The 25,427-nt window shown below is 45.0% G+C and overlaps 1 protein-coding gene across 4 annotated transcripts in view; it reads right to left on the bottom strand.

Annotated features, from left to right (window-relative positions):
* Positions 1-25,427, bottom strand: part of RNF8 (ring finger protein 8) — a 49,552-nt gene that overhangs the window by 11,002 nt on the left and 13,123 nt on the right. The window contains exons 3-8 of one of the 4 annotated variants that reach the window (XM_046004489.1): positions 22,709-23,449; positions 20,426-20,488; positions 17,879-17,968; positions 15,720-15,827; positions 13,207-13,411; positions 6,423-6,857 (exon numbers count right to left, since the gene is read on the bottom strand). In XM_046004489.1, the coding sequence (XP_045860445.1) occupies positions 6,841-6,857; positions 13,207-13,411; positions 15,720-15,827; positions 17,879-17,968; positions 20,426-20,488; positions 22,709-23,449 (1,224 nt within the window). In that variant the 3' untranslated portion in view covers positions 6,423-6,840. Of the gene's footprint in view, positions 1-6,422; positions 6,858-13,206; positions 13,412-15,719; positions 15,828-17,878; positions 17,969-20,425; positions 20,489-22,708; positions 23,450-25,427 lie in introns of those variants that run through there. The other 3 variants (XM_046004491.1, XM_046004492.1, XM_046004490.1) reach the window with 3 other exon arrangements.

The following is a 25,427-nucleotide window of genomic DNA, read 5'->3' as shown; positions in this document are numbered from 1 at the left end:
AGGAGAGTACTCATAGGGCAAAGCTCATCATTTTATTTTGGGATGAGGACATCCATGTTTGGTTATAGAACTGTTCCTGCCCTTACATACTAAATCTACACATCAGTTCTCTGACTTCTAGCTCTCTCCTTCAGATCCAATTCATTGACTCTACAGATTATCTACTCCAGGCTCTGAACTCATCTACTTCCTACTTACCACTTCCACGATGTCTTCATTTTCCACTCCAACCAGCCTTGAATCCAAGGTTATTACGTCATCCCCTCTTCATCCATATAGCACCCTCTTATCAAAATCCCAACCCTGGATCCATGCAGCTCCATTTTCTCCAGACAGATGGAGCTGAGCCATGCCAGGAGAACCACACAAAAGTACCTACTGGTGTCATAAGACATTCCACGCCCCGCCTTGACACCATGCCCCCATGCAGCCCAGCAATCATTCTGTGTTGCCCTGGTGAAGTCTCTCTCCTATTCTCTGCAGCAGCTATTTCAAACCTTCTCCATCTTCTTCCACTGTCCAACCCCAATGCTCTGCCTTCCTTCACATGGATCAGAAAAGATCCTTTCCAACTTCAGAGAATAAATCAAACTATCAGTAGGAAAAGCCCTCAACCTCTCTCTACCATATTTTCAGACTTTCCTCTCCAACTATATTCTATTTTTTTCTTCTCCTCTTCTGAAATATAACAAGTCCTTATTTCTCACACCCTTCCTAATGCAGAGCAAATGGTTGTTTTGCCCCCACCATGTCACGAAAACAGCTCTTCCAATGAAATCCCGGATGCTAATCCCAATGATATTTTTAGTTCTTGTCTTACTTGACCAAACAGCAAGCTTCAGCTGTTAACCACTCCCTAATTCCTGAAATGTTCCCTTGCTGTAGGAGTCAGTGTTCTCCAGAGTGACAGAACCAATATGATACAGGTAGGTAGGTAGGTAGGTAGATAGATAGAAAAGAAGAAAGAAAGAAGACTTAGTATAAAGAAATAGCTCATGTGATTATGGAGGCTAACAAATTCCAGGATCTGCAGTTGGCGAGCTGGAGACTCGGGAGAGCCGATGGTGTAATTCCAGTTGAAGGCTTACAGGCTAGCGACCCAGGAAGGGCACATGTTTCAGTCTGAGTCCAAAGATGGGGAAAAAAACCCAAAAAACAAAACAAAACAAAAAACCACGTCCAGCTCAAGAAGTCCAGCAGGAGGAATCTCCCACTTAACTTAACAGAGGGTCAGTCTTTTATTCTATTCAGGCCTCTAACTAACTTGATGGGAACTCCCACATAGGGGAGGGCAATCTGCTTTTCTCAGTCGACAGATTCAAATGTCAACTTCATCTGGAAACACCCTCACAGACACCCAGAATAGTGTCTGACCAAATGTCTGGCATCTCGTGACCCAATCAAGTTGACACATAAAATTAACTGTCACATTTGCCCTCGGAGATATACCACCACTTATTTCTCCTACTGTTTGCCTACTACCCTTACTTGGTCTTTGCAGGTGGCTCCCCTTCTGTATCACTGGTCTTCAGTGTTCTGTTTGGGGCATTTTTCCTTCAGCCTCCTCTCCCTGGGGGATTTTATTCTTCCTTATAATTCCTGGCGCTATCTGTACACATTTGTATTGCCGGCCCAGGTGCCACCTCTGAGCTCCCAGCTCTATGTGGAGAAGCTTCAAAGCCCTTGAGACAATTCCTCCATCCCCAAGCAGTAGCTGTCTCATGTCCTGCCTGATGTGGGTAGCAATTTCATACGATCGCTTGATAGGGCACTTCTTTTAGTCACAAGTGTCAACCACAACGCTTACTTGAGTATACTTCACACATGGATTTTTCCACCTGTGCATGAAAGATCTTGAATCAACAGCTCTTCTGCTCCAGCACTTACGCTCTCCCAGTTTGCGAATATTTATCTTCACAGCCAATTTAGTGCATGTTGGAATGGATGTAGGTCTGATATCATGTGGCACACTGATTGCCTTTGGGCATCACGGTAAATTCTCAAATCCATCTGCTAACAGTTGAATTCCTAAAAGGAGCTATCTAGGACTACTTTATTTCTAGCCATTGCTATGGAAGATGATGTCCAGAAGACTATCTGGAAAAACTAAAATGTGTGTGGACTGTGGAGGGGAGCATACTAATTAACACGCATAGGGATTCACACCATGCAATTTTCTTTTGGGCATTATCAACCTCAACAATCCCCACACAGAAATTCATGCTTGAGCAGTATGTTTGCCCAAACATTTTCCTCTTCCTGAGTTACTTCAGTGAATAATCTCACAGAGATCATTGTCCAAGGCAGAAACCCAGTCACCACCTTAATTCCAGCCTCTCCCTCATCCCCTCATCCAACCAGTCAGAAGTCTTGCTCAACACACCTGCTATTTCTGTGAAATTCTTCACTTCTCCCCATCCCCACTGCCAATGCCTTACTTAACTCAGGATATCTAACCTCTTGCTTGGATTACTGGAATTAATAAGTGGCCTCCCTGGATCCTCTATCTTCCCACCTCTAACCTACCCTCCACACAGCAACCAGATTGATCTTCCCCAAACAGAGGAAAATGTCACTCTCCCCAATTCTAACCTCCAATGATTGGTCACTGTTCTTAGGATAAGGCCCTAACTCCGTACTAGGGACTAGTCACTTTGGCAGCTGCATTTTCACTTCCAACAATGTGTGTCCCCTTGGGCAAGTGACTTAATCTCTCATGACCTCCATTTTCTCATCCACAAAATGGAATTATAATGGTTGAATTAACAAGAGTTAATTCTTTTAAAGTGCTGGTAACAATGTTACTTATCTATCATTAACTAATACTATTACTTTTCTTTTAGGAACTTTACAATCCATTCACACAGAATGCCTTTCACTTCTTCAAGGAGGCCATGCTCTCTCTCACCTTCATGGCTTTCCACTTATCTCTACCCAGAACACTTCCTTCTCCCCTCCCCCGCCCTACTCTCTCCTCACCCTTAACCTGGTGACCGCTAGTTGTCCTTCAGGTCTTAGGTTAGATGTCTAATGCTCTAGGAAGACTTCTATGTCCTTTAGTCTGTGTCTGTGCTCTCTTGACTCCCAGTACTATTACATTTTCTTTTCAAATGACTATGAGAGCTCAGGTCACTGAACAAGTGGGGATGCAGGAGGTGGCATGGCATCTGCCTTCTCTCTGGGCCTCCAAGATTAGGTCCAGACCCAGTGGTTATGGGACTGATGGTCAGCAGAAGCTTGTTGAGAAACTGGAGATTCTGAAAGTGTTCATGGTTCCAACGGTGACTTAGTGTGGCCTAGAGTTGTGGGGAGAGCTGCTCTGCCTCTGCAGGGACACTACTGCCATTCTGGAGCAATTCCAGAGTGCCAGGAAGAAAATAGCATCCTTGGCCTGACTAGTGGCTTTTTCATGAGAACTGGGAAGACCCAGGGTGAGAAGGCCTTAGGAATCAACCGTGAGGGAAGATGCCAGTGACATTCTGATAAATGTTTAACTGGCTATCCCTGTGGGGTCGGGGGGGCTCCAATTTGTGGCATTTTGCCATATTTCCATGATGTAAATAATCCCACCATGACTGATTTCAAACTACCAACATGACCTCACTGAAGGTGGAATTAGGAAGACACACACATAATGAGCTCTTGTGAGTCAGGATTCCACTGCGAGAGGCCTAGGTAAGCCGCTGAGAAGAGTCAGAGGTCGGGAGAGTCCTCACAGCTAGGCATAAACTCACAAAGGCTCATGTCCTAGAAATCTGCCCGGTCCCACCCATCCCCAGGCTCAGTGTGGTGTCAATACTTACTTCAGACACATTTGGGTGTGCCTACCTGGGCTGAAGTCCTGTCACCTTGAAGCTCCCTCAGTGGTCACCTAGGCGACTGCCTATGTAGGGCTATGATGGTCTCATGCAGTTCTGAGGGGGTCTTCTGGGCCTACCTCCCATGCTGGGAGGGCCCAAACTTGCCTCAGAGATGTCCTTGAAGGCCCCTGGCTAGAGCAGGGAGAGAGCTACATCTTAAGGGGAGGCAAATGGATGGAAAACACTCTGGCGACCCAGGTCCTGAAGGTATGAAATTTCAGCTTTGTATCTTGGAGTGGATCCAGTCTGAAGTCTGAGGAATGTGAAGACACATCCAACATGCTAGCTCCATAGGCAGCACTGTTAAAACCCTCCCACAGGAATGTGGTAAAACCTTTCTGGGAAACTTTTGACCTTTTGACCCTTCTTAGAACAGATTATAGGCTCACGGCAGCTTTTTTTGTGCCATACCCCAAATACCTAGAGCAGCACCTAGTCAAAAAATGGGTATCCAATAACTATTACTGAATCTACTGGAAACATCCAGAATTCAAATGGCCACTGTCTGACAAAAAAGTTACATCAGATTAAATCATTCACAGAAGCCAAAGGGAAATGTATAGTGGAGACAGTGGGTCTGGAAATTGGATCTGAGGTGGGGATCTGCTTTAGAATTTGGTAAAGCAAACACAAGCAGGAAATATGCATGGAGATTAAAGTAGTGTAACCCTTAGTGGGTACACTGCTCCTGGGTGGTACAGACAAGAGAAATACAGCATGTAGTTACTGAGCACCTACTACAGACCCAACCCTCTCCTGGGATTTGTATGTTCTTCTAAACTGATGAAATAACTAATACAAGGCCCATCTTCTCCCCAGAAGCTCCCTACTCCTACTGCCTCAACTCCCGTTTATAGAAAAAGCTAAAAGAATTGACCAAGTGGGAAGTTTAACTTCAGAAGAACAAGCCCTTGGCCTATTGTTACCAGTGGCAGCATTCTGCTCAAATGAGGTCCTGCACCCATTAACAAGACTGCATCTCTTTGTGGGGAGCAGTGATTACATGATTCTCTTTACTTTCTTAGGTTCTGAGGTTAGGACCACAGTGCAAGTTAGATGTTCCTTCTCTTAATTTCTGTGTCAAATATAGTTAATTGTTAGACTTCTTTAGAGGCCTAGAATGCGCTGTTGAGAACGTATTTAGGGCATCCCTAATTTCTAGGTTGCCCTTAGATATGAAGCGGGGAGATTCTATCCAGAGTCAGGATGTAAAAGCAAACAGGCAGCTGGAGAAAACTGCCCATCCCAGGTACTCTGGCAGCTGTGGTGACTACCTGGATAGTCGTTCAGAGGAAACAGTTGTGAGAGAGAAGAGCTGGAGATAGATAACAAGGGGTTTTAGGGCTTTCTGTAAAAACAACATCTTCCAATTGGAGAAACAGATGACAAGTATCCAGCTATCAAAACCACAGAGGGGAAAGTCCCCCGCCTGGGCACAGTCTGATTGCATGCCTAGAGGTAGAGTAAGCCCTTTCTAGGTTAACAGAATCAGATATATATGGGATACCTGCCACTCACTCCAAAGCACTTCACAAAGCTGGCTGCATTCATCTGTGTAATAAAGCAGAATCCGAAACAAACCCGCTTTACTCAGCTTCTTGGAGCCCCATTGTAGAGAACATGCCTTTAATTAGAGTCAGACTACACAGTGGTGGGGCTCTGCTATACTGTGGTTTGGTGCTGCAGGCAGAAAAGTTACCATGTATTTTTCTAGGCAAGCAAAATGCAGATGATGTTTAATATCAGATATCTCTCCAGGGAAAGAACATCCTGTAGCAAAATAATGCAAAAGTTTGGGCTAGTTTTTGGTTTGTCTTTTAAAAACAGAATATTCAGGGGTGCCTGGGTGGCTCAGTCATTAAGCGTCTGCCTTCGGCTCATGTCATGATCCTAGAGTCCTGGGATCAAGCCCCATGTTGGGCTCTCTGCTTGGCAGGAAGCCTGCTTCTTTCTCCCTCTCCCACTCCCCTCCCCTCACGTGTGTTCCCTCTCTGTATCTCCGCCAAATAAACAAACAAATAAATGAATGAATAAATAAATAAATAAAATTACATTCTCATAAAACCATTGCCCTTATTTTCTGACACTGGCTAAAAGAGATTTGGGGGCACTTGGCTGCCTCCGTCACTGGAACATATGACTTCTGAACTCAGTGTTTTAGTTTGAGTCCCACACTGGGTATAGAGTTTACTAAATAAATTAATAAATAAAATAGATTCAGGAACAACTTCCGAATCCCAGCTGAGAGAGGGGAAGCCACCTGGTCCTGAAACCAAGTAAGCAGTAATCTACCTCTGGAATGAAAAGGAAAAACAGGGCCATAACAGAGCCCACCTGCTATGGCCATGATCTTGGGCTTGGTTCTTAGGCTGACATTCACTTGAGTCTATCATATGATACAGTTACTTTCTTGGTTGCAATTTATGAGCTGTCAATGTTTACTTGTGAGACTGTGTAGGAGCTGGAAGGGAAGAAGATAAATACACCAAAGCCCAGCTGAGCAACCAATAGGCTTTACATTTTATTTCCAGGAAATGACATCTTGTTTTCACAAAAAGGTAGGCCATCCTCTCCAAGAGAGGCTGCCTTGGCTTTTAGGGGCAGCCATAGGGGTTACACCCAACCTGTCCAAAACAAATGTCAACTGAGGTGCTTCTGAGGTACCCAAATGATAACAAAAACAATAAATTTAAAAAGCAGAACAGAAATACGTAACCCATTCAACACACAGTGAAGCAGTCTATCAAGTACCCAGAAGCAGCCCTCACCGGAGTACCAGCACGGCCTCAGACAGGGGTGGCAGCACGGCCGGCCAACACGGAGGCTCATGAGGAGGACTTCCTAACTCAGTCTCTGTCCCACGTGGCTCCGTCCCATGCTCTATCTCAGAGCAGCTCAAGACCTGGCCACAGATAATCCTCCAGACCATCCCAAGCTCCCATTGCCTGGCAATCCCTCGAACGCCCCTGGAGCGTGGTCTTCAGGAGAGTCTCTTTGCTTGGAAGAGAAAGAAAAGAGAATTAAAGGAGAAGCCTGTATTTCCCTGGCCTGGCCTCCCTGCTGCCATCCTCATGTCACACTGTTCAGAGCCTGCTCCTCATCTCTGCCAGAGTAAGAGTTCAAGGACCATGAAAGACCGTGAAGTCCTTCTGTGCTGCCCTCCTCGCCCCCATGGCGTGCTCCACTGGGGTTACACTGGCTGCCTTGCCGCCCCTCTGCTCCCCCACTCAAGAGTGTTCCCCCTTTCTGTGGCCACTGCCTCCAGGGCCCTACTCCAGTACTGCCCTCTCTCTGCCACCTTCCATGACTACCCTACCAAAAATGGCAACGATCACTCTCTGATTCCTTGCTTTTTCTTGTAGCACTAATCACATCTAACTTACTAGATTTTCGCTTCTCTTTCTATTCCTGGAAACTATAGCAGCACTTGGCACAAAGCTGGCCCTCAATGCACACTGTTGAAGGACAAAGGAATTATATACATAGCACTAGGCAAGGACAGGAGGAAAGGGAGGAGGTAAGAGGGAAAATTTACTGCTATGTACTGTTTCTGCTTCCTCAATCCAGGGAAGCAGGGATCCCAGCCTAAGAGCACAATAAAGCTACCAAAGAGACTGTCCCATTCCTTGAGACTGAGGTCCTAAACGCTTGGTAGGGGGACGGACAGGATTATAAAATCCTACTCTTCTCCACTTGTGGGCAGCCTTGGAGAGCTGAGAGAGCTAAGCGAGTCTCCCTTCCTTGCAGCTAAGGCCTCACCTAGTAGCACACAGAAAAATAAAAAAGCCATAAGAAAACAAATTCTCTTGACTCTCCTCAAGCAAATCGCCTTGCCCACCCTCCCACATTAAACCCTTCTCTCTAGATAACAGGATGTACCCTCCCACTTTTAGACACTAATTCCCCCATCTGTTCTATGCATTCCTACTGTCTCCTGATTTCCAAAGAATCTGGCCCTAGCCACTATCTCAACTTCCGAGCATCTCCTCCACAGGCTCAGAGACTAAACACATGCAGATCTCTCGACTAAACACACTCAGATCTCTCTTGCCTTCAAAATCAAAAAACAAAACAAAAACTTCCTCTTATCCCACCTCCTCCTCCAGCTATGGCCTTCTCTTGGTGCTGTCCCTATGTCTTAGTGGTAGCCAAATTTCTTGAGGACCCTGTCTATCTTACTTTACTTCCTAACCTCACACTCATTCTCCAATTCACGGCAAATTAGCTTCTCACCCCACCAGTCCCCCCAAACTTGTACTAGATAAAGTCATCAATGTCCCACACTCCTGCTATATCCAAAAGACAATTTGTCCTCTGATGCCCTGCTTACTTTTATCCCCAACACCAGGCACTTAGTAAGAACTGAGAAGGAAAGGCCCAGATGATAGGAATCAAGGAAGAGATACTCTGGCTGGTTCTGATTCAGGTTTCATGGGACAAGGGTAAAAGAGGTCCAAACTCTCCAGAGTAGGAAAGCAGAAAGCAATTCAAGCAGATGTCTTAGCCAGGAATAGGAGCATGTCTGGTCTCATCAGATTTCTTAAAACCACAGTGGCAGGCAGTCGGGCAGGATATATATCCAGCTGGTGCAGAGAAGCCTCAACGATGATGCACCTAATTCTATGACATTCTATGGCGGGGGTGGGGGGTGGGGAGGAAGAAGCATAGTCAGTGACCCCAGCCACTCTCTGAGATTAGTTCATGGAGATCTAAAAATGCTCTGTGTTCATCTAGAGTTAAGTGTAGAAACCAAGAAACTCTCAAGGAAAATCTGCTTTGGTTAATAACACTCCTCCGTATTTACACAGGTGGTCTTCTATAATAAGAAGTTCCTGAAAGTGTATGTCTATAAAGGAAATCATAAAGTTACATGCTCCGGAAGGGAGAATCCATTTTTTTAGAGAACCAAAATAACTCTATTTTATCATTAAGAAGACAAAAGAAGCGCCTGGGTGGCTCAGTTGGTCCAGCATCCAACTCTTGATTTCCGCTCTGATTGTGATCTCAGGGTGGTGGGATGGACCTCTGCCTCAGGCTCTGTGCCTCAGGCTCTACATTCAGCACAGAGTCTGCTTGGGTTTCTGTCCTAATGTCCTTGCCCTGCCTGTGCGCATGCGTACATTCTTTCTCAAATAAATAAATAAAATCTTAAAAAAAAAAAAAGTCTAATGGACTCTAGACTCAGCAAGCAATCTGAGATTCTAGGCCATCATGGGCTACTACTCCACACACGGCAATTAATCCCACAGCTGACCTCTACTCCAATCATGGTCCCCTCCCCAACTGGGGGGACAGTTCCTGTGCTGCCCTTGTCGATTCCAACTATGCATCTGAGATGCCACAAGGGTGATGGGGGAGACGCCCATCAAGGGACAAGGAAAGGAAGGACAACATACAAAAAAAGAGAAGGAAAGGAAAAATAAGGGGAAAAAATGAGAGGTGGTGATGTCTCCAAATACAAATACAATGTCTCCAAATACAAATACAATGTCTCCAAATACAAATACAAATACAAAACAGTTTCTAGGAACAAGTCTACTAATTTTCTATCCCACGACAATTTTGCAAAGGAAGAATCTTTAAGTCAAAAATTTAAAAGAGTTCAGTGTTACAAACTATTTGCCTGCATTCCTGTGGACACCCCAGTCCGTGGCTACCTTGCTGAAAGCCATTTTCCCCTAGATGAACTGTCCTGTGTTGGGTAGGCATGTTGACTTCATGCGCACGACCCTTCAGACTCTCTAGGGGCAGGGCTGGGTAGATTCAAAGTACTTGCTAACAAGTACGCTCTGTGGATGAGCTCAGCTTGCCAGACACCATTACTGCGGCCATGCCCACATACTCCTTTATGAGGCTCTGGCTTTTAGCAGAGGGTGATGGGCATTTATCAAGGAAAACCTTGCAGCTGGGCAGGAAGATACTCTCTTAAGTGACTGCTAGTTTCTCCTGTCCCATGTCTGATCACTCTCCTCAGAGCCCACAGGAAACTGGCAAGAGCCACAGGCCCTGTGGTCTGACCTAGTCTATCTCCCTAGAAACCCTCAACCTCTACAGGGGCCTCTGTGTCACAGGTTCAGGAAAGCTGTGGTTCATAAACCTTTCTCCTCACCTCAGCATACCTAAAGGCCACAGCATGCTCCCACCAGTAGCCTTGGTTCAATGTAATAGTATCAACAGAGCCAGGGAATGTAGTTTGAAAAAGCCCCTGGACTGAAAATCACTGTTCTAAAGGACCAACAATTTTATTTCTACGTAATCTGCTTTCTTCCTTTCTGAGCACAACCCAAAGAAACTGCTAGGGAAAGCTAAAAGTGAGAATGTTAACACTCTGTCAACCAACCAACATTTAATGAGAACAGAACAAACAGAAGAGGGGGTGTAGCTGACAGAAGACTCTGCTCCAGCACCCCACCAGCTCCGGAGGGAGATCCTCTGCAGGGAATGTCAAAATGTCTTCCCTCCAGAAAATCTCATGTCAAAATCCCAGAGAGCCACAGTTATTCATGTGACAAGCACTTACTAGATGTCTGTTATCAGCCCCAGCTCGAGAGCACCCTTTTTCTAACAAAGGATCTAGTCTCCAAGCCTTCTTCTCCTCTCCTCTGTATAATCTGGCCTCACAGAGTTTATGAGGGTCAGTGGCTCATCAGTCATGTGGCAATACTCCTCCCATGGGGATATGGAACTAGAAGACAATCACCAGCCAGGGAGGCCTAGAGTGGGGCTGCTCCTGGTGGAATCAGCCCCTACACTGCCAAAGAGAGAAGGGTTTCCCCTCCCCTGAATCTGGTAAGAGCAACCCCTGCCCGGGAAGCAAACAGCCCTTCGGTGGTATCCAAGCTCTGACAATTACAGGCCTGCCAATCCTGGTTCCCAGATCCTAAGTCAGGTCCTTTTTCAAATTCCCATGCACTGGGGATTAAAGCAGCTTTCAATTGGCAAGGAAAGTCGGTATTTGAACTGGGAATTTTCTCTAAACCTCATACTGCAGACCAGTGGAGCTGCTGATGGCTCTGGCACATGTTTTCCTAAATCAGGACTCAGAACCTTCTGTCTCTGTGGAGAACTCCTCAGAGCTGCATTTGCTGCGATAACCACGGAAACGGAGGCCAGTGTCAGCGCCCCTCCCGCCAGGAAGCACAGCGGGGAGGCTGCTTCAGCTCACTGCATAGGCTTCAAGGGTTACCAAAAAGGCAGAGAGGCACCCTCTGTAGCCTCTGGAGGGAGAAGGGGGGTCTAATGTGATTTATTCGGCAGCTATAACTCCCTGTGAGGAGAGCCAGAGGTGAACTTAGGACACGGGACTCTTCGTTCCCTTTCCAGTGCTGCATGAAGCCATCTATGGCACTTGCACACATGAGAAGAAACCCAGTCAGTGGGCTCAGTGAAGAAAGTACGTGGGTGTTCCTCATGCCCCGCTCCAGCACACTCCAGCTGGAAGGCTGACCTGGGTTAAATCTGGGTCCCAGGTCATTGCCCCTCTCAGAAGGCATTTACTAAACCTCAGCAGAACACTTCCCAAGTCAGTGGCTATCCTCACATTGCTCTGGCACCACGTGGACATTCTATCACCTATGGGCCATGAGGAGGCACTGGTAGGAACACTGCACTGCTTCTCGTGCCTCTCCGCTTTGTTTGCGCCGCAGCCTCTGCTTGGGAAGCACCGGCCTTGGGAACCTTGAGACTCTGTTCAAATGGCACTTCCATGAAGCTTCCTACTGTACCTCCGCCTGCCCAGGCCAAACTGACCACCAGTTCCTCTGCAGTGTCCCAGCACCCTGGCCTGGAACTCGTCCCACTGCCTCCCTGCCTTTCTCCCTTCTCCACAGACTGTGTTGTGGGAGTTGCAACAATGCTGTCTGTATCTCTTTAGTCCTGTGTGCTCTGTACTGTTCCTATAACTGCTGACAGAGTGAGAAGTGAGGGGAAAAGCAATGGGATTCTGCCAGAATCTAGTGGCTCCTGCGAGGTAAAAGATCTGGGAGGGCCCAAACTGACAAAATCTATGAGCACACAGCTGTCATTGGAAAACACTTGGGTTCCAAAGAACCACCTGAGGGCTGTCCCAGCCTTCCACAGGTCAGAATGCCTTCCTCGGCAGAAGAGGCTCAAGGCTACTTCCCGCTCAGCAGCTACTTCACCTGGCTCTGCACAGGCTTGCTGCCTTGGCTTTGGCTGACCAGCCGAGTGCCAGGGTCACAGAACAGATGCCTACAGATTAGTGGCAGATTCCCGGCCCTACTCAAAGCAGCCGACATCCGCTGAAGGGCTAGCAGGAAGGAAGTAGCAGACAGAAGATCCTACTCTTAGCAGCATGGCTTTTAGGGCTTAAGTTTCTCTGGACTTGGAGACAGGTACATTCAGAGACACGTATGAGTCTGGGTTACCAATGGCTGGGTGGTCGTGGGGAGCACCTGTAAGGGCAGTGAGCTTCTGGGCCTACTTCTCTGCTCGGCCTTTATGTGCAGCTGACTGACATCACAGCACCTTGACTCTGATGCTCTCCCACAAGGAGGTAGTGCTGTGCTGGATTATTAGAGGGACCAGATCCACCCTGCTTCTGTGAGCTCTCACCCCTGGCCAATAACCAATCCTTTTTCCTCTCCGTTAGCTTCCTTGTGCCTTGCCCCAGGATGCATCTTTTGCCACAAAAACATTTAAGTCTCAAGTGGAGGGGCTCTGCAACCCGCAAGCAACACAGCAAGCTCCAAGGGAGATGGGATCACTTAGTTGAATAAATGGATATTCACCAAGGAAGCATGGTTCATTAGGGGAATTTACCCACCATTTCCCCAATCTCTTTATCCAAATTCTCTCCAACTGGGAGACGAGCTGGTAAACATATTAGGATCCCCAAAGATTAAATTTATCTAATCTGACATCATGTACAATTTGTGTATTAAGCTATGACTTACTATAAAACATGTATTCTCACCAAGCATTCTCCAATTTGCCAATCTCTGACTTGTTCATCCCCTGTTGATAACTGTGTACCCAACCCAAGGTTTTTGCCAACACTTGGACAGCAACTGAACTGTCTTGGACAACAGCACCATCTAGTGATCAGTACAATAAGCCTTCTGACCGTGTGTTTTCCACCCACACTCATAACCAAGGTACATACACTTAAGTCTCCCCCTTCCCTACTACTCAAATAGGCGAGTCCATTCTCCTTCAACTCTTTCTACAATGTTCATTACCTTTAACTCTCTTTCCTTTTTTCCCATTTCTCCCTCCTCTTCTTTAGCTTAAGAATCATTTATCTCTCTTCCCGAACCCAAAAAATCTGCTTAAGTTTGTCAGTCTTCTGTTGAGGGAACTCACCTTCTTATTCAAACCCACTTACCTTTTCGTTCCCTAATGAGGACAATTCGTCGTTCTTTCACTTCTGAGCTCAGATTATCTACCATCTTATTAATGCAATTATCCAGAACCAGGGAGTGGGTTTTGGACTTGATGTCCTTCCGACAAATGGGGCATTCTACCTTCCGCTTCATCCACTCATTGATACAATAAGAGCAGAAACTGTGGGCACAGTTCAAGGTGACAGCCTACAATGGGAATGCAAACACACACATCAGAACCATCATGCTTAATTTTCCAGGGCTGTTGTGATCACAGATCTAGCACAGGAATTCATTTCCAAGGCCAAATGGAAATTTAACCCTAATCCCATCTAGAGGGCTTACAGATGGTATTAGAATTGTTCGTGGGGATGGGAAATTTTACGTCAGATCGTTCAGCTTCTTTCTCAAAGGTAAGTTCATAGATATAGGCTGATTGGTCTGTCTTGTTCCACCAACTCAGATGACACTGCTAATGCGGCTCAGCTACCTTGCAAACAAATGTCACTGGACACAAGTAGGACTAGTAAGCGTGTGAATGTTTGGTCCACATACATCACTAATTCTCTCATGGAAAACAAATGTATAACCTGCTGATGGTGAATCAGTGGTTCAGTTTTTTTTTTTTTTAAAGATTTTTTATTTATTTGACAGACAGAGATCACAAGTAGGCAGAGAGGCAGGCAGAGAGAGGGGATCACAGGACCCTGAGATCATGACCTGAGCCGAAGGCAGTGGCCTAACCACTGAGCCACCCAGGCGCCCCAGAGGTTCAGTTTTAATAGACAATGGGCAGCACATTCTGAATACTCAGTATATAGAACAGTAGGAGCATCATCTATACTCAAAAGAAACAAAAAGACAGGGCGCCTGGGTGACTCAGTGGGTTAAAGCCTCTGCCTTCGGCTCAGGGCATGATCCTAGGGTCCTGGGATCGAGCCCCGCATGGAGCCCTGCATCAGGCTCTCCGCCCGGCGGGGAGCCTGCTTCCTCCTCTCTCTCTGACTGCCTCTCTGCCTACTTGTGATCTCTGTCAAATAAATAAATAAAATCTTTAAAAAAAACAAAACAGAAAGAAAAAATACATATAAAGACAACTAAAAAGGCTGGGGGAAAAAGAAACTAAAAAAATGGAAAAAATATAATGGGTTCACAGTGACTGAACCCTTAAATAAATAAGCCTGTGAGAGGAGGGAAAGCAGAAGGGAGTCTAAAGCTGAGGAATTCTTCCAAGTCACTCCAATGGTCAGATTTCTGCCAGGGCCCTTTTCACTTCTGAAAATATAAACCATCCTCTTCATTACACTTGTTTATGTACATCTCCTAAGACACAAGTTTTTCCTGAGGCTCAAAAGTCTTCATTCCTGCTTTTAGGATAGAAAATACCAGAAATTATGCATTTTTCAAATGCCAAATCAAGCACAGAAAGCCAACTAGGAGATATTTTGTTAACTATATGAGAGAAATCCTCACAAACAGGACTAAAAACCTGTCTGATTAACATAAAACCTCTTTTAAACACTGACTTTATGAGGTGACCGTGAAAAGGTCAGGCGATCTATGGTAAACAAGGCACGGGTCAGGTTGTTTGTCTCTTCTATGTCTGTGCAGATGTTCCAGGTGGGGTAACTCATCACCCAGCCCAACACCCCTTCCCTTGCCTTCCTCTAGCAGAGCCCTGTCAAAGCCACACTGAATCTCTCCAAAGTAGGCAATCAAATGACTAGAAACTATGGCAGAAACAATGACCTGAAGTCAAAGTGGATCCAAGCAAAAGAAACAGACCTGCCCTTCCCAGGAGGCTAATACACTCACCCTCCCTATAGACTACCAGAGAGAAGGAAGGAGTGCATGCATACACTCTCCTTTCTAAAGAAGTCTGGAAAGCACTGTCCTTTAACAAACTGACTTTAAGATGAGTGCTGTAAGATGAACTGGTCACAAATGATAGAATTTGTGACAAATAAAGTCAATGCAAAAATACGACATGGTAACAAATGGTAACCTAAATGTTTTCGTTTTCATAGGGAGCCTCAGAGTGTCCCTGAAATATGTTCCACTTGGCTGCTGAATTCCCAAAGTGACCACACGTCAGTGACATTTACCACCCTGTTGAAGGCTGCACTATCCGCCCACTCTCAGCTCCACACCCATTTAGAGTAAAGAGAAGCTTTGTTGAGGAGCTTTACTTGGATACTTAAAAAATCTAATGCCATGTGGCCCCATTTTCTCCCAACAACAAAGAAATAAAGGCTTTACTGCAGCTAAAAATAGCGATTGTACCAAATAAACACTCAACAACAGACGAAATAAAACGATCAGTAAAGGTAAAGAAGACCACAAAAAACAAACGAGATATGGCCACCTCTCAAGGTCACTTTGAGGTCAAATAACTACAATAGATTCTGAGAATAAAAATCTCTTCAGACTGTTTCCCTGTAGCAGAACCTGTGCAGCTGAGACTCTGTTCAGGGTTGAGAGGAACAAGAAGGCACAAGCCACTGCTTGTCATTACCTCAATGAAGTATTCAGAGCAAATAATACACTGGAGCTCATTCTCTAGCACGTCATTCACGTGGCTAAGCACTTCTTCCTTCTGTGCCTGCACCTTCTCCTTCTCTTCCTGCAAAGACACACATCCCCAACCCCACCAGTCATTTGGGGGAACCAACAAGAATGCACAACAGGACAGGGAGGTGTTAACTATCTGGAATAGGATTTGGGAATCCAAGTAAAATATTCAACCTGGTGCAGCAATAGGAGAATGAAACCCTTTCCCTGGGAGTTATGGTTTCTCACTACTGCTCTCTAATACAGGGCACTGTCTGCCTTTCTTTCCTCTCTCCAGTTTTTGTATGTTTGCACTGTAGGTTCTGTTTCCTTTCCTAGAACTAACAGAAGATAGCATACTCACCCCACCTACCACCCAAGATTAGAATAAGGCATTATGTATCCTATAACTAACAGCAGTTTAGAGGTGATATAAAATCATCCCAAGCAACCAAGAATTCATTGGACACAAAAGCAGACATGAAAAACAGTCCATAGAGGCAGGAAGCCTGAATTAGTTTATAAAGTCCCCTGTGCTCCTTGCAGCTGCCTCTTCTACAAAATGAGGATAATACTTATACTCCCTGAAGGCAAGAGGCTGAAAGAGGGCCTCTTCCAGGGTCTTCGGGATCCAAGCTTTATGATGCTTGGCACCCCTCCTCCTACAGAGGTCTGCAGTCCAATTTCCTTCTGCTTTCACCAAGAGGTCAGACCCCCCTGTGGACACACTTTTGGGGAAGGATCCTAGGTATGCTCTCTTAAAGCAAACATTTATTTAAGTCAGCACCTCATCCCCTAAGCTGGAAGTGTCAAGAGCTCCTGAAGGGAAAGGTAAGCCCATTTAGGGTATATCTGAGTAACTGATTAGTTTTTCATCTTTTATTGTCACTTTTAATCAAAGCAAAGACTGTCACACTGCCTAGGGCTGCGAAGGATCTGAACCCATTTTTAACTAGCGTCAAGTTCCCTGAAAACTTACAAATTGCTCGGTTTAAAAAGATGTGGTTTTTGGAAGGTAAGAAAGAAGGTACTATGTGATTTAAACAGAGGATAAGGATCTCAAACCAAATGAAAGTTGAGTCTCCTCTTTTCTGTACTCTGCTCCAGGTCTGTCTGTGGGGAAGGGTGGGCTGAGAGATGTCAGTCAACCTCAGACATTAAGTTCAGGTCAGAGGTTCCAAACTGCTGGCCTGTGGACTGGATCTAGCTGGCAGATTTGTTTAGTTTGGCTCTCATGGTATTAAAAAATACAACCAAAAAGCCTTGAATTTGTTGCTAATATTTAAAATTGAAACAATTCACATAAACATTTGGATTTCCATCTTCTGTGGAAAAGTCAGAAGCTCTGACAACAGTGGGCCTGCGTTTCTGGATGGCAACAACTGGCTGCAGCAGAGAAGAGCTGCCTCTTGGGGACAGAGGTGGGCAAGGGGGTGGCGAGTGCCCCTTGCTGGTGTGCCCCTGTCCTCATAACTTCCTACTACGGAGGCTGCACACAGGTCACTTCACTCACTTCTACTTTCAGTCTTCCCTGGTGAGCACCTGATTTTAGAACCCCTAATTTAGGGGTGCCTGGTTGGCTCAGTGGGTTAAAGCCTCTGCCTTTGACTCAGGTCATGATCCCAGCGTCCTGAGGTTGAGCCCCACATCGGGCTCTCTGCTCAGCAGGGAGCCTGCTTCCCCCTCTCTCTCTGCTTCTCTGCCTACTTGTGATCTCTGTCAAATAAATAAATAAAATCTTAAAAACCAAAAAACCCTAATTTAAGAATTCCACTGATGTAATGTGGGAAATAATGACCTACAGGCATCAGGACGAACTGTTTCTTGACTGTATCACCCCTTAGCCTATGTCAGCGAAACACTGTGAAGGAGCATCTACTACCACAGCCAAAGGACGAAAATGCAGGATGAGTCTCACTCCCAGTGTTTCGCTTCTAAATGAGGGAAGGAAAAAAACATCAGGCAGATCCTTCCAGAGGCCTGAATAATTTTACGGATTATTTCCCCTGAGGCAAGGAACCACCATAATCTCTCTCTTCATTCACCAGAGCAACCCTTGCACTGTTGAAAATGCTGAGTTGCGTGTACTAACCAAATTCTAAACCTTCATCTTCCTTCTAGTACCTTGGTCTGTTCCAATTCTTTGTTCTTGGCTTGAATGATTGCTTCAAAGTCCTTTTTGCTGCGATTTAGTTCTTCCATTAGAGCCCGATGCTGCAGAAACACGGCAGATACACAATCAAGATGAGCTTATACTGCATCTTTCGTTTTAGCCACACAGGAGCCTGCTCTCTCCTTCAGTGGCTTTGGTTCAAGGGATCAATGGATTAGCAATTTCAAGAATGCCTTTGTAACTTCAGGACAGCCCACTTAACCTGCTGGTTTTCTTCAGGGAAGGGGGCAGCTAGGGAGGGAGGTCATCAAATCCATTAATCCCTCTGGGAGTAACCCAACCTCAATGGCCATCCAAATCAACTAAAGAACTTAAACTTAAACTACCTTCCAGAGAGTCTGATTCTGTAAGTTTGGCTGGGGGCCCAGGAACATGCATTTTTTTTTTAAAAGCCACCCAAGTGATTCTGAGAACAAGTGTTCAAGAGCTGGTAAAGTAATCGGAAGCTATCCAGCACTGGGAGTGGTTTTTAAGAATTAATCAGAGAGAACTGGAATTTCTAGATTATCATTTTCGTTGAAATAAAAAAGCCCTTTAGCCTATTTATTCTACAAATCACATACTACATGCTTGTAAGGCAGTGCTGGCTGAACGCTGCCTGTGTCTTCTGGAAGCTGGCACACTCAAGAGCTAACAGCTCAATCATTGTGACTAACTGCCTACACTGAATGTCAAGAGATTCTACCTCTATGAAAATTTCTGAGCACCCTTGCAAATTAAAATTGCACTTTAATTCTCCCCTCAAATCCTTTGTTAAATAAGGTGGAGGGATGCCTGGGTGGCTCAGTGAGTTAAAGTCTCTGCCTCTGACTCAGGTCATGATCCCCAGGGTCCAGGGATTGAGCTCCACATTGGGCTCTCTGCTCAGCAGGGAGCCTGCCCCGCCCCCCCCCCCCCCCCCCCCCCCCCCCCCGCCTGTATCTCTGCCTACTTATCTCTGTCTGTCAAATAAATAAATTAAATCTTAAAAAAAAAACTTGTTTCTTTAAAAGAAAAAAAGGTGGAAAAGCTAAGTATTTCTGAAAAGTTACTCAAGAAATAAACTTTAAAATGTGTGGTCTCCCCACAAAAAAGCAGTTATATCGGAAGGCCCGAGTATTCATCTTGACCACTGATTACATGTATGTGCCTAACTTACTCATCTATAAAATGGGACAACAGGTACTCCTCCTACATCAGTGTGGAAAAAAAAGAAAATAACAGGTATGAAGGCATTTGGGAAAATTTTTGAAGCTCTATGTAAATGCAAGTTTTTGTAACTGCCTAGTACATAAGAAAGAATTGCTACAGAGGGACTCACAGAGTGGACCAAAAACAACCACTGCTTCAGCTGAGAGAGTGGTATGTCCCTAGGCATGTTGTTATAAACCATGACCTCAAAGTATCCCATTTTAGTCTAATGAATAGAAACTAGCCAAGTACCTTATGCTAAATGTTTTCCTATCTCTCAGGAGAGGGTGAGGAGTTGTGGGTACAAGGTAGTCAAAGATCCCTTGGGGATTTCCAAGTAGCAGAACCTTACTCTTTTCCAGACAATATCAAAACAATATTGCAATAAAATTCAATAACGCTCTAAATGAGAAATATGCCTACTTTCCCACCTTAGAAAATAAACAACCTTAGAAAATAAAATTCCAAAAGACTGAATTTTCACCCAATTCTTTTCAAGGCTATTTGCACACCCCTTAGGGAAATCAAGGCAGGCACCCCCTCAAAGCTTAATAATAATACGGGGCTGTTAGCTCTCTAAGGTTGGGAGTTAGATACGCAATAAAAGAACGTAAGGATAAATTCTCCTAAACAAATTCTAATGCAGTTGCTCACTATTCTCAAGGAGATTTGAACTAACTCACTAATCTCCTGACAAAACTTGCATCAAACTACTGATCATAAACACATAAAGGACAGAAGGTAAAGCAGGTTTAAAAGATGCAAAAGAGCTTCTAAAAAAATTATCAGATGACAGTCAAGTTACATGAAATAAATTACTGGCAATCTTTGAGGGGAATTTTATTCATGTGAGCCTTGCCCTTTCAGTAAATCGCTATGTTTTGCTGACAATTGAGAGTTGCTGACTCTCAATCTGATCTAAAACGCTTAATTGGAACATTCTTCAATGGTTTCTGGATGGCTTCAGCTCAGAACAGGGAGGTAATAAAGGCCCTTGCAGGCCCTGGTGGCGAAGTCATAGCTTGAAATTCCCCTCTGCTGCCCTCACCTTTCTGGAAGTGCAGTCACTTCCCCCAGAGAGCCTCCTAATTGCTATAGGCTCCATCCCATCTTCACTAGAGCAACGTCTGCTCAGATTAAGATGTGAGTTTTCATGCTGAGGTCTGGCATGTCTGTGAGGCCAAATCTCCGACCTGACGGTGTGAGCAGCTGCTCTGTCTGCAGACTGGAGATGCTACGGAGGTGTGTGCTAAGCAGAGGAGGCAGCCAGTGGCCATGGGAAGCCCCAGCCCGCTATAATCTCAGTACAGAGGCAAGAGACGAGTTACCTCCTGCAGAGCCTGGGCCAGCTGTTGCTTCAGGTCCTCTTCTCCTTGCTCCTTCTCCAAACCCTGCAAAGCCAAAAACAAAATGGGAGCCTTCCCTATAGGGAGGAGGATAAAAGAAACAAAAATCTAGCAGTAAGCAGAGCAGTCTGGCTTCTGTGAGCATCTGGAAACAATAGGGGGCAGGGAGCAGGTGGAGAATCTCCCGTTTTACTTCCAGCGGTTGGCAGTAAGGGCTTTGAGCAGTGCGAACTACTCAAAGACAGCACGCCTCAGGCTGCTCTGGAGAGAACCCCCGGGGTTATACTGAGTCTCCTTCGCAGGCTAACACCCTGACTCCCAGAAAGATGTAAATTGAGAGCTTCAAAGCCACCAAGTATCTAAACTCAGATATGACCCCCTAGGCTGACACTCACAAGCTCCACCACATTTCTTCCCTTGATTCTGGCTGTCCTATCTCTGAGTGTGAGTCTCCACCACTTCTACCCCATAAACTGTTTCGCCTCCTTGCTGCAAATTATGCTCTGTTTTCTCCACTGGCCCCTTCTGATGTGGATGCCTTCCACTTATTGTTTCCCGACATCCAGCACCTTCTACAAGACCCTCTGCACCCTTCCCTCTTTAAGAATTACCTACCCATTTAATATGCCAACTGGAAATTATTCTCTAATTTAAATATATATTGACTTAAAACTGTCCTGATTATTTTATGTGTATAATATATCTCATCTCTTCAACAAGATTTATTTCTTAATGGCAAAAACCATTTATTAAGCATCTTTATAACCACCTGAACTCCAAGTATCGTACACCAAGCAATGTAAGTGCTCCAGAAAAAAAAAAAATCTGTGTGAAGCAGCTACAGTTAAATGAGTTTTTTAACAAGTAGTAGGAGTAGAATAAATCCTTAGGGGTTGGTGGGAGAGGGAAATGCAGCTCATAACCAAAGGACTAGATACATTTCACCATGAGCTATTTATATATGACCCTCAAATACCCTAGAAATTCTCTAAGCCGTCCTTTCTCCCTTTACCATTTTGATACAGAAAAAAATTTTATAGCGACACCTGAAGGATGATCAAAGCAGTCACAAATATTAATTAATAATAACTCTTGTTCCCGAACATATTAGCTTTTAAAGAGGGTTCTGCTCTGGTGAAGGTGTCATACACTAAATATGTAAAGACGAACTCCCTCTATTGACTTCAAGAACTAGTCCAAGGCTGGTAAGGGAAGCAAAAAAGCACACATAAGCAAGTACTGCATACCCTCAGAAAGACCTGTTTAATCCACGGCCTTCGTTCATGCTACCAGTTCAAGAGGACAGCAGAGATTAGGAGGAAATTTATAAATTGCTTAGAAATAAGCCAACTCTACTGGCTGTTCCTTGTCCTGAGCAAAGTAAACAAAACAGAAAAGCTTATCCACTTCAATCCTGATTGGTCCTTTTTATTTCTAAGTCAACAATGGGGAATTCTTGACATTCAGTATTACCTGAACAAGTAGGTGGGAGTAAATGTGTGCTTCTTGCCAGACGGGAACTGACATTTTGAGCAGGGACCAGGATCAGCTCTAGCCTAGGAGCTTTGTGCAAGAGCTTGCAATCTAGGCAAATGACTCAGGGATGGGGACACATTTGGTCTTACTCTGACACAGCTAAGACAGTCATTATTCTACCTTGTCCCTAAAGGCACTGGGGAAGGTGGCTTATCACTCAGCCCAACAGAATCATAGTATACCTGTCCCCTGCTCAGGATAGAAACAAAAACATTTTCTGCCTTTCTAGCTTCCTAGGTTAGCTACAGAGTTAACTAACCATCAGAGCTAGTAAGTTGCCAGGTATAACTGGGTATGCCTGACCCATCGCTGTCTTGGGGCTAAATGGTTTGGCTTTGACATAGCAAAGAAAAATAATTCATAAGGACCTGGAGTGCACTGTGGTTCTGTGGCACCCTGACCTTCATCCAACCTCTCTCTGAACTTGCCTCAGTTATCAGGGGTCTCAGCTTTACATCCTGAGATCAGTTATGTCCTGGCTAGCTCTGCCAGCCACCTTACCCCAACATGGCACCCAAGCTCTGGCTCTTGACCATCATACTGAAGCTGTAACACTTTTTACTCCAACCCCTTTTCCCATCTCAAAGTCCTTAGTTCCCCTTCCATCTCCTGTCCCTGGCACTCAGGACGTGGTCCCTGACCCAGAAACAGAGAGCTGTGGCCAGAGGTTCACCAAGGGCCTGCCCATCCCTGAGGAGCACTGGCAGGTCCTTCCCTACTGTGTGATACCTGGAGATGCTGTTCCTCTTCCTGGAAAGTCTTCTCTAGCTGCTCCACTCTGGCCTGTTGCTGGGCCTGCTCTGCACACAGCTGGGACTGTAAGTCCTGTAGCTCCTGCTCCATTTTCACAATTTTCTTTGAGTTCTCCTTTTGGGTTTGCTTCTTCACCTTCAGGACAGCTACCTGTTTTTCCTGCATTTGTGTTTTCAGCTTCAGAATCCTGGACATGGTCACCTTGAACAGCTCCAAGCTGCTCTGAGATACTGAAGGGTTTGACGCCTTCTGCTTCTTATGATGAAGCTCTATGACTTTTGCGGAACCAGGGTGAACATGAGCCTCTGTGGCCTTCTCACCTGGCTCAAGAGAAGTCAACTTAGGATCCAAATATTCAGCAGGTTGACTGGCCACTTCACCTTTCCCATGAGACTTCACTGGGTGACCAGGTTCGCAAGACACTTTACTTATTTTGGATTTCAAATTTGAGGGGCCTTCAGCTCCAGGACCCTCTAATTCATCCAAACTGAATTTCCTTTTAGTTCTCAATCCCCTATTTTTTCCTGTCATCTGGTCATTCTTTGGGGCAAGACAAGGATACATCCTCTCCCATTCTTCTTCAGTAACTTCATATTCATACTCTGCATTCTCCTTATTTTCCAGAGGTACTCCGAGCTGGATGTGGTCTCCCTTATGGATAGAATAGACCTTTAAAGGTTCTAGACGTTCTCTGTTCAGCCAAACACCATTCAGACTCTGGAGAAAGGGAAAGAAAGACGAAGTAAACTTCATGATTTTCCTCCTCTTAATGGAATTTCTCTCCTGCTGCTGCAAAACCTTCTGCCTTTTCAGAAGGAAACCCCTTGAGAACAAATAGGAAAGGTTCATAAACCATCACCCTTAGAAAGAGCATTCTTCAAACAGCTTTGGCTTTATACCTACATTTCACATTCATGTCTCCACAGAGAACTGCTCGTATAACAGGCAGGAATCACCTTATTACTGGCTGATGAATTACTCAAATAAATGCAGCAGCATTAAAAGAAACTGCAACTGAATAGTTCCTATAGACCTAAATTGGGGGCAATGGCCCAAGACTGGAAAAATGGCTATTAGTGAAGGAAGCAGCATCTAATGATGAGGTTCAAAAAGTAGGTTTAGCCAGGAAAGTCACACAAGCACTGTCTCTGAATGTGGCCCCTGAACACACTGGTGAATGAGCAAAGCACCTTCCAGTACATATAAACCTAAAAAGAATATATCGGTACCTCGTACTGGGGTCAAACTACAGGTGGGACATAACCCAATTAACAGCACCAGAGGTCCACGGGGAACACAGCATAGTGGCTAAGAGCTGGTGCTCTGGCCCAGACAGACTTGAGTTCACAGCCCAAATGTACCTTGGCTTTATAAGTTGCCAGGCCTTCAGTGATTTACTTAACCTCCATGTCCCAGTTTGTCTGCAAAACAGGGATAGTTTAATTCCTAACTCATACTGCTCTGTGAGGAATAAATGAAATAATACATGTAAAACACTGAGCACAGTGACTCACGTATAACAAATGCTTGGTAAATATTTACTTTAATGATTTAAATTAAACCACAGTGTAGGAGTTGAGAGCATGGACCCTGGAGTCACACTGCCTAGACTTGTGATCTGGCTTCATCACTTAATAGCTGTGTGACTCTGGGTAACTTTCTTAACCTCTCCACCCCAGTTACCACATCTATAAGCTGGAGGATAATAATAGACTCTCCCTCATGGAGTTTGTGTAGATTTAATGAGATGACATATGTAATGTACTTAGAAAAGTGCCTGGCACATGGTTAGCATTATGTAAGTGTTCACTACTATTATTATGCTCTGGCTCAATAGACTTATCAACAGTCATTTCAATTCTGTGCTCACCATCTTGCAAGGTAAATATACTGAGTGCAAAAGTAGAAGATATGAAAACAACTTTTAGCAGCTGACTGTGGAAAAGAAAACACGAGGGCACACATAAGTAAATGTGGGATTACACAGCATAGCCTATAAATGCAAAGGACTACCATGTAGAGCTGGGCTACAGAAGAGACGCTAAATAGAGATGACAGGCTCTAAAACAGACTTGAAACAAATGCAGGATTTAAAGTTTAAAAAGACAAGTGGTGGTGGGGGTGCTCCTGGCTGGCTTGTTCTGAAAAGCATGAGACTCACGATCTCGGGGTTGTGAGTTCGAGCCCCACATTGGGGGTAGAGATTACTTAAATAAATAAATTTGGAAGGGAGGGAGGGAGGGAGAGAGGAAAGGAAAAGACAAGTGGGCATTTTAACCCATTTGAAGAACTTGTCTTTGGGAGACAGGCCAGAGATGAAGGTCACATGTGAACTGGAACTAAGACTATGTTCAAGTTGGTAACTACAGCTACCTCCTCACAGCTAGAAAAGATACCTGGTTAACCCAAATATGAAGGATGGAGGCTTGACCACAAGGCACAGAGGACAAAGACTAGAGACTGGATCTCAGCTCTGGGTTGGTATTACGCCCTTGTTTTTTATTTTTTATTATGTGGCTGGAGGAGAGAGAGGAAGAGAAAAATGAACAAGATACATGTGGAAAGACTGACTTTAACTCACTGCCTTGGGCCTAACCTGGCTTATCTGGCCAATCTTCTTCTAACCTCTCTATTCATATTCATCCTGAGAAGTTATGAGAGTGATCAGTTCTGCTGACTTCTGAAACAACACAGG

The sequence above is a fragment of the Meles meles genome, chromosome 5 (genome assembly GCF_922984935.1).
Source record: "Meles meles chromosome 5, mMelMel3.1 paternal haplotype, whole genome shotgun sequence".
NCBI classification, from domain to species: domain Eukaryota; kingdom Metazoa; phylum Chordata; class Mammalia; order Carnivora; family Mustelidae; genus Meles; species Meles meles.
Note: the sequence above shows the minus strand (reverse complement) of the source record. Positions and strands in the feature narration are given on the sequence as shown.